At 40.8% G+C, this 9,488-nt stretch overlaps 1 protein-coding gene across 1 annotated transcript; it reads right to left on the bottom strand.

Annotated features, from left to right (window-relative positions):
• Positions 1 to 231: 231 nt before the first annotated feature.
• LOC118357195 (elongation factor 1-alpha 1-like) lies at positions 232 to 1,641 on the bottom strand. The gene has a single exon (XM_035728565.1). The coding sequence runs from the start codon at positions 1,618 to 1,620 to the stop codon at positions 232 to 234; it is 1,389 nt and encodes a 462-aa protein (XP_035584458.1). The 5' UTR covers positions 1,621 to 1,641.
• Positions 1,642 to 9,488: the final 7,847 nt, after the last annotated feature.

Genomic DNA, 9,488 nt, shown 5'->3' on the forward strand with positions numbered 1-9,488 from the left:
TTCCATTAAAAAGTACTGATTTTAAAAACTAATAACTTAAAACTGCCACACACACAAAAAAAAAACATGGTCCACAAAACATTCTCCTTTCCTTCTGAAGGTTTTACGATGCATTGTTATCATTAACCAGTCTTTTACTATTAAACTTAAATGGCCAATTGACACAAACAGTTCTGAGACCGTTCTTCCACCACTGATTAAGACTGGGGTGGCAGGTATTGGGGATAATATTCATTTAGCCTTCTGAGCTTTCTGGGCAGACTTGGTGACCTTGCCAGCTCCAGCTGCCTTCTTGTCCACTGCTTTGATGACACCCACAGCAACCGTCTGTCTCATGTCACGAACAGCAAAACGGCCCAGAGGAGGATAGTCAGAGAAGCTCTCAACACACATAGGCTTGCCAGGAACCATATCAACAATGGCAGCATCACCAGATTTCAAGAACTTGGGACCATCTTCCAGCTTTTTTCCAGATCGACGATCTATTTTCTCCTTCAGCTCAGCAAACTTGCAAGCAATGTGAGCCGTGTGACAATCCAGCACAGGTGCATATCCAGCACTGATTTGGCCTGGATGGTTCAGGATAATCACCTGAGCCGTGAAGCCAGCTGCTTCCATTGGTGGGTCATTTTTGCTGTCACCAGCCACATTGCCACGACGAACATCTTTGACAGATACGTTCTTGACATTGAAGCCCACATTGTCCCCAGGAAGAGCCTCACTCAAAGCTTCATGGTGCATTTCAACAGACTTTACTTCAGTTGTAACATTGACTGGAGCAAAGGTGACCACCATCCCAGGTTTAAGAACACCAGTCTCGACTCGGCCCACAGGGACAGTACCAATACCACCAATTTTGTAGACGTCCTGGAGAGGCAGACGCAAGGGCTTGTCAGTTGGACGAGTTGGTGGCAGGATGCAATCCAGAGCTTCAAGCAGTGTGGTTCCACTGGCATTCCCATCTTTACGGGTTACTTTCCATCCCTTGAACCAAGGCATGTTAGCACTTGGCTCCAGCATGTTGTCACCGTTCCAACCAGAAATTGGCACAAATGCTACTGTGTCGGGGTTGTAGCCAATTTTCTTAATGTAGGTGCTGACTTCCTTAACGATTTCCTCGTATCTCTTCTGGCTGTAGGGTGGCTCAGTGGAATCCATCTTGTTAACACCAACAATTAGTTGTTTTACACCCAGTGTGTAAGCCAGAAGGGCATGCTCACGGGTCTGCCCATTCTTGGAGATACCGGCTTCAAATTCACCAACACCAGCAGCAACAATCAGGACAGCACAGTCAGCCTGAGATGTGCCTGTAATCATGTTTTTGATAAAGTCTCTGTGTCCTGGGGCATCAATGATGGTCATGTAATACTTGCTGGTCTCGAATTTCCACAGGGAGATATCAATGGTGATACCACGTTCACGTTCAGCTTTCAGTTTATCCAAGACCCAGGCATACTTGAAGGAGCCCTTTCCCATCTCAGCAGCCTCCTTCTCAAATTTTTCAATAGTTCTTTTGTCGATCCCGCCACATTTGTAGATCAGATGACCAGTAGTGGTAGACTTGCCCGAATCTACGTGTCCAATGACGACGATGTTGATGTGAGTCTTTTCCTTTCCCATTTTGGTTTAGGTTGAGCGGTGGTTTTCACGACACCTGTGTTCTGGCGGCAAACCCGTTGCGAAAAGGAATGCACCCATTTCTTCCAGGTTATCTAATTTGCTGGCATAGAGTTGCTCATAATATGTTCTTATAATTGTTTGTATTTCTTTGGTGTTGGTTGTGATCTCTCCTCTTTCATTCATGATTTTGTTGATTTGGGTCATTTCTCTTTTCTTTTTGATAAGTCTGGCCAGGGATTTATCAATCTTGTTAATTCTTTCAAAGAACCAGCTCCTAGTTTCGTTGATCTGTTCTACTGTTCTTTTGGTTTCTATTTCATTGATTTCTGCTCTGATGTTTATTATTTCCCTTCTTCTGCTGGGTTTAGGCTTTATTTGCTGTTTTTTCCCCAGCTCCTTTAGGTGTAGGGGTAGGTTGTGCATTTGAGACCTTTCTTGTTTCTTGAGAAAGGCTTGTATTGCTATATACTTTCCTCTCAGGACTGCCTTTGCTGCATCCCAAAGATTTTGAACAGTTGTGTTTTCATTTTCATTGGTTTCCATGAACTTTTTAAATTCTTCTTTGACTTCCTGGTGACCCATTCATTCTTTAGTAGGATGCTCTTTAGCCTCCATGTGTGTGAGTTCTTTCTGACTTTCCTCTTGTGACTGAGTTCTAGTTTCAAAGCATTGTGGTCTGAAAATATGCAGGGAATAATCCCAATCTTTTGGTACCGGTTGAGACCTGATTTGTGACGTAGGATGTGATCAATTTTGGAGACTGTTCCATGGGCACTAGAGAAGAATGTGTATTCCGTTGCTTTGGGATGGAATGTTCTGAATATGTCTGTGAAGTCCATTTGGTCCAGTGTGTCATTTAAAGTCTTTATTTCCTTGTTGATCTTTTGCTTAGATGATCTGTCCATTTCAGTCAGGGGGGTGTTAAAGTCCCCCAGTATTATTGTTTTGTTGTCAATGTGTTTCTTTGCTTTTGTTATTAATTGCCTTATATAATTGGCTGCTCCCATGTTAGGGGCATAGATGTTTACAATTGTTAGATCTTCTCGTTGGATAGACCCTTTAAGTAGGATATAGTGTCCTTCCTCATCTCTTATTACAGTCTTTGTTTTAAAATGTAATTTGTCTGATATAAGGATTGCCACCCCAACTTTCTTTTGGTGTCCATTAGCATGGTAAATGGTTTTCCACCCCTTCACTTTCAATGTGGGGGTGTCTTTGGGTCTAAAATGAGTCTCTTGCAGACAGCATATTGATGGGTCTTGTTTTTTAATCCAATCTGATAGCCTGTGTCTTTTGATTGGGGCATTTAGCCCATTTACATTCAGGGTAACTATTGAAAGATATGAATTTAGTGCCATTGTATTGCTTGTAAAGTGACTGTTACTGTATATTGTCTGTATTCCTTTCTGGTTCATGCTGGCTTTAGGCTCTCTCTTTGCTTAAAGGACCCCGTTCAATATTTCTTGTAGGGCTGGTTTCGTGTTTGCAAATTCCTTTAGTTTTTGTTTGTCCTGGAAGCTTTTTATCTCTCCTATTTTCAATGACAGCCTAGCTGGATATAGTATTCTTGGCTGCATATTTTTCTCATTAGTGCTCTGAATATATCATGCCAGTCCTTTTTGGCCTGCCAGGTCTCTGTGGATAGGTTTGTTGCCAATCTAATGTTTCTACCATTATAGGTTACATATCTCTTCTCCCGAGCTGCTTTCAGGATTTTCTCTTTGTCTTTGAGACTCCTAACTTTTACTATTAGATGTCGGGGTGTTGACCTATTTTTATTGATTTTGAGGGGGGTTCTCTGTGCCTCCTGGATTTTGATGCCTGTTTCCTTCCCCACATTAGGGAAGTTCTCTGCTATAATTTGCTCCAATATACCTTCTTCCCCTCTCTCTCTTTCTTCTTCTTCTGGGATCCCAATTATTCTAACATTGTTTCATCTTATGGTATAGCTTATCTCTCGAATTCTGCCCTTGTGATTCAGTAGTTGTTTATCTCTCTTTTTCTCAGCTTCTTTATTTTCCATCATTTGGTCTTCTATATTGCTGATTCTCTCTTCTGCCTCATTTATCCTAGCAGTTAGTGCCCCCATTTTTTTATTGCACCTCATTAATAGCCTTTTTGATTTCAACTTGGTTAGATTTTAGTTCTTTTATTTCTCCAGAAAGGGTTTCTCTAATAACTTCCATGCTTTTTTTCAAGCCCAGCTAGTATCTTTAAAATCATGATTCTGAACCCTAGGTCCGACATCACACTAATGTCCATATTGAGTAGGTCCCTGGCAGAGTGTACTCCTCTTATTCTTTTTGTTGAGGTGATTTTTTTCGTCTTGTCATTTTGTCCAGAGGAGAATAGATGAATGAGAGACCAAAATGCTAACAGGTTAACAATGTCCCCAGAAAATAGACTCTCATCAAATCAGAAAAGACCTGAAACCAGGGGAAAAGAAAGGGAAAGAAAGAAAAAAGAAAGAGGAAAAAAAGAAAAAGAAAAAGATAAAAACAAACAAAAATAGAACAAAACAAAAAAAACAGAGTATGATCAAATATGATCATGGTGGTGCATAGATCAGTGCCACACACTAGATTTTGGGTGTATTTTAGTCTTTTAAAGGAAAGTGCCTTCTAAAATTTTAAAGAAAGAAAGACTTATATATGTACAAAATAAGGGTTGATACGATGAAGGGATAGAATATGACTGTAAAAATGAAAATTATAAAAAAATTTTTAAAAAGGAATTGATAAGAAGATGTTTGAAAAAAGAAAGAAGAGGATTAAAAAAAAGGAAAGAAAGAAAAAAAAAGGGGGGGAGAGAATGTGATCAGGCAGGAGACTAGAACAAAGCCATACACTAGAGATTTAGGATATATTTTGATATGTTAGAAGAAACTGTATCTCAATATTTTAAAGAGAGAACAACTTATATATATATCTGCCAAAAATAATGGTAACTAGTATGAAGGGATAGAATATGACTCTAAAAATTAAAAATAAAATTTTTTTTTTTTAAAAAGGGATTGATGTTGGTTGAAAAAGGGAAAAAGAAAAATTAAAAAAAAAACAGTTCAAAAAAATTAACTTTGAAAGACTAATGAATCATGGTGAAAAAGCCATGATTTCTACGTGCAGTATTCCCCTAGCGCTGGAGTTCTCCCGTTCTCCTTGATCGGTAAACTTGGTCTTGGCTGGCTGTTCGTGCTGATCTTCTGGGGGAGGGGCCTGTTGCCTTGGTTCCCAAAAGTCTTTGCCGGAGGCGGAATTGCCCTGCCCTTGCCGGTCCGGGCTAAGCAGTCTGCTTGGGTTTGCTCTCGGGAGCTTTTGTTCCCTGCAAGCTTTCCATACAGCGTTGGAGGACCAGAGTGAAAATGGCCGCCTCCCAATCTCTGACCCGGAGGAGCCGAGAACTCGGGGCCCCGCTCCTCAGTGCGCCCCCAGAGAAAGGCAGTCACTCCCGTCTCCCCGGTCTCCGGCCGCACTGCGTGCTCACCCGGCCTGTGACTGAGCGTTTCTATCTCTGGCACCTGACCCCGTGTCGAGTCTCCAAACCCAGCCTATCGCTGCGGCGCCCTCTGGCACTGCTCCTCCCCTGGGAGGAAGGGGAGTCTCCCCGGATCTGCCACTTGTTGGGTCCCTGCTGGAGGAGCAGTGGCTCGACTGTTTCGCCGATCACAGTTTATGGCAACCCCCAGCTGAGAGCCCGTGCCTCAGCTCCGTCTCTGCAGCTGGCTTCCCCACTCCGATACCCAGGAGTTCTGCCACACTCAAGCACCTCCGGTCTTTCTGTGACCCCGAGGGTCCTGAGACCACACTGTCCTGCGAGGGTTCCACCCCCAAGCTTAGCCACTGGAGCGACATCCCTCAGCGGAGCCGAATTCTAAAAGTTCCGATTTTGTGCTCCGCGGCTCTATCACTTGCCAGAAGCGGCCGACAGACCCCCCCCCCCCCCCCGCTGTCACATCCTCCCGAATATCGCCTCGGATTCACTTCTCCGCACGTCCTACCTTCCAGTAAGTGGTCGCTTTTCTGTTCAGAGAGTTGTTGCTATTCTTTTCTTTGATCTCCTGTTGAGTTCGTAGGTGTTCAGAATGGTTTGATCCCTGTTCAGCTGAATTCCTGAGACCAGACGAAACCCAGGTCTCCTACTCCTCCACCATCTCGCTCTGACCGCCTATTTACTTTCTTAAAGGACCTTCACACTGAGTTTATTTTGTGTTCCCAGGAATAAATCCTTCTAAATCTTTTGGTTTTCTGACCAGATTAGCATTGTCCTTTAGTGAAGTTGTTTTTTAGCATCCATTACCTGCTTGTCCAATGCATTGCTTTGTCTGCCTGTCTTGAATGTTGTTTGTCTAAAAATTCTATAGGAAGAGGATGGGATTGTAACTCTCTTCTCAAGGCAACCTAGGGGTTGACAGGTTTGGGAGATTTTTTTTCAGCATCCTTTGGACAAATTTGGTCCCAGGTCACCGTTTCAATACCTTGTAAGGACTTTTTCTTCAGTCTTATTTCGGTGTTCCTGAGAATTGCTTTTGCTTTAATTTCATTTGTCCTGAATCAGGGGGTTTTATAGTCCCTGATGGGTGACAATTGGTCTTTGACCAAGTTCCAGTGACTAAAGTTCACGTAAGTACAAGTCTCACCAGCACTTTGCTGTTTTCATGAGGTCTTTTCATTCTGAAACTGTGCTTCTTTCAGGCCAAAGACCTGATTTCTTTATGATTCTCACTGTAACACTAACTCTTATGCATTCTTTTCTCTCACAATTTTACCACAGACAATTTGGAATTACGGTGCTCACCCTGGGGAACTTTTGATATAGACAAAGTGTTCATTTGAGGCAGCTTAGACAAAAAAACAAAATTGGGACTGTCCAATGGTATACTTTCTTTAATTCATATAAGGAGGCTTCTCAACACAATTTGAACTAAAAAAAATTGCCTCCCTAGAGATTCTTTAGCCAAAGCTGATGCTAAATGTGAGAAACATAACTCCTCTTGTGGAACCATTACAATGCTTCCCTTCTGTATCTGACTCTTCTGCTTATAGCCTTTGCTTTAACCCTCAGAATCTTGTTCAAGAGTTTTAGAGTTGATGACCCAAAATTTCTTGTCAGAATAGTTGGATGAGTGGATTAATTTTTTCTGGAATATTCTTCTACTTGGACATTGAGGTCCTGTTTGATTTTCTCTTTGTGGGAACACAATAAAGCTCGAATAGTTCGGTTGACTGTATTTTGGCCAGTGTGAAAGTGATATATGGCACTTCTAGGCATGGCTATAAAATCCCCTGCATAATCATCCCACACTCACTTTCCCTTTCCTTGGCAACTTTGCCTAGCCACATGTTTAAGATGGCAATGTCACAAAATGGAAGAAGCCTAGATCCTGAGTCATCATTTAGAAGGAAAGCTATTAGACCATAGCATAGGTAAGAAATACATCATTACTGTGTTAAGGCACAGAGATTGGGGCTTGATTATTTCAGCAGCCAACGTTATTATTCCTCAGTGATTCAGTGCCCAAAGAGTAATAACTCCCTGGCCCCATTTTTTTTTTTTTGGCCTGGATAGAAAATAAATATGAAGATAGAAAAAGATATTTTAAGAAAATAGGACATTATTTAGAAAAATAAAACATTTCTAGATATCTAATCAGATATTTCACTTGAGAAATTTTAAAGTGTGATATGTTGATTTAGTTTTGTTAAGTAGATGAAAATTACATACATTGGTATTTAAGTATGAATAAAGGACACTTTTGGAAAAAAAGGGCTAATTCAGCTTCCTAAGATTTTTTTAAGTGGCCTCATTCCTTTAACAAACATTTATTTGATACCTACTATGTGACATGCACTTTCCTGAGTACTGGGACTACATCAGTGTAAGCAAGAGATAAGAGACTGATTATATCCTAATAGATAAGGAAAAACAATGAACAAAATAAATAAACAATTACAGTACTTACATTTTAGGAGGTGGTAAGAATTAGGAAAAAAATTAAATTGGAGAAGAGGCTGGGAGGACTAGTTGAAACTTGCACTTTTGGATAGGGTGGTCAGGGAAATACTCACCAAGGAGGCAGTTTGTGAGCAAAGACTTAAAAGAGGGGAGGGAGCAAGCCCCAGGAGAGCTAGTATTCCAGACAGATGGACCAGGCCAGGGCCCTGAGATGGTAGTATGCCACACCAAGTGGAAGAATAGTAGAAGGGTGCTGTGGCTGGAATGGAGTAAAGAAGGGAGGAGCTATAGGAAGTGAGGTCAGGTGAATGATAGAACTCAGATCCTGACCAACCATGTAGACCATTATACAACATTAGGTTTTACTTTGATGGGTCAGAAAGCCCCTGGAGGGTTTTTAGCATGTAGCATCATCTATTTTTCATTTTAACATAATCACTCTGACTACTGAGTTGGATTAAATTTAGAGTGGGCAAGAAGGAAGAGGAGATACTGGTTAGGAGATTACTATAATCTGGATGAGAAATGGTGGTGGCTAGGGCCAGGGTGGTAGCGGGAGGGTGATCAAAAGTGGCTAAATCCTGGATATATCCTGTCAGGACATCTAGCAAGATTTGCTTTTGGGCTGGATGTAATGTGTGAAAAAAGGAGAGCAATAAAGAATGTCTCCAAATGGAAGGATGGATTTGCTATTAATTTAGAAGGGGAAGACCATGGGAGAATTAGGTTTGGGGGACTAAGAACAGGATTTCAGCTTTGGTCTTGTTAGGTCTGAGATACCCCTTAGGTATCCCATATTAAAGAGAGAACTCACAATTTAGCTTTATTAATATAATATCTTTAACAGTTTGTGCTACTTATTGTGTGATTCTTTCTTTCTAAGAGATTATGATCTTCTTGCAAACAGGGATGAGATTTTAGATTCATTCTGTATCTTCCACATTGTCAAGTAAAATTGTGAAGCCCCAAGTTTCTCTGTAAGTCTGTTGATTTATTATATGAAGAATCAGATGAATGGATAATAAATCAGACATATGAATTCTGTTTCACATAGACTGTCTTTCAAAATCCAGTTTAGTATTGTTTATGTGTTAGCAGGCTCATGTGCCTTATTATTCAAAGAGCATAAGAAAAAAAAGAGGTTTGGCAGATAGAAGAGAAAAGCTCTCCAACAATTAAATCCTACACGGAAAATGTTACCAGAAATGATTCCTGTACAATACACACATTTACAGGAAGAATCTAATTTGTATTTTGTCTGCATTTCAGCTCATTCACAGTGAGAACTCATGTCCTAAGAGCTATAGCCAGGAAATGTGCCAGTGGTGCAGGGACTGAGCCCAGTTAGGTGGGACGCTGACAGGGTCGGCCATGTGAGAGAAGTCTCTTCTGCATCTTGCAAAGGTGATGATGGGATTTTACTACGAAGCCAGGAGTTCAAAACCAAATTATGATGAAATGAAATAACTGAGGTAAATGGTGATTTCTTAAAAAGCTTCACATATGTGTTATAGGAGGAAGGGGTTTATTTTCTTGTTTCTGTTGTTGTTGTTATCTTTCAATAAAGCATTCAGCAAAGTAACGTGATTCAGGAATAACATAATCTCTGACTTTGTGAACCTAAATGTAAATATTACCAGGAGATGCCAAATTACACTCCTTTCTAATTGCCTGTCTCTCTGGTATTAATTCCGTTACACATTGGCTGCTTAATTTATGCCTAATTGGCTGCATATTAATGTACTAATAGACTTGAATTAACTTGGTACAAAAGGAAAAAAAATGTAGGGTGATGAGACTGACTTTTCACCTGTCCATGATTCAAGATAACAGATGAAGAGCACTTAGGGAAACTTAAAAAGAAAAAAAAAAATGATACAAAGGAAAGATTCTACTTATGAAAATTTGGAAAGCAA

Source organism: Zalophus californianus, chromosome 7 (genome assembly GCF_009762305.2).
Source record: "Zalophus californianus isolate mZalCal1 chromosome 7, mZalCal1.pri.v2, whole genome shotgun sequence".
NCBI lineage: Eukaryota > Metazoa > Chordata > Mammalia > Carnivora > Otariidae > Zalophus > Zalophus californianus.

Bases quoted from the DNA above. Each gene is read 5' to 3' on its own strand.
- LOC118357195 (XM_035728565.1), bottom strand. From the start codon at position 1,620: ATGGGAAAGGAAAAGACTCACATCAACATCGTCGTCATTGGACACGTA.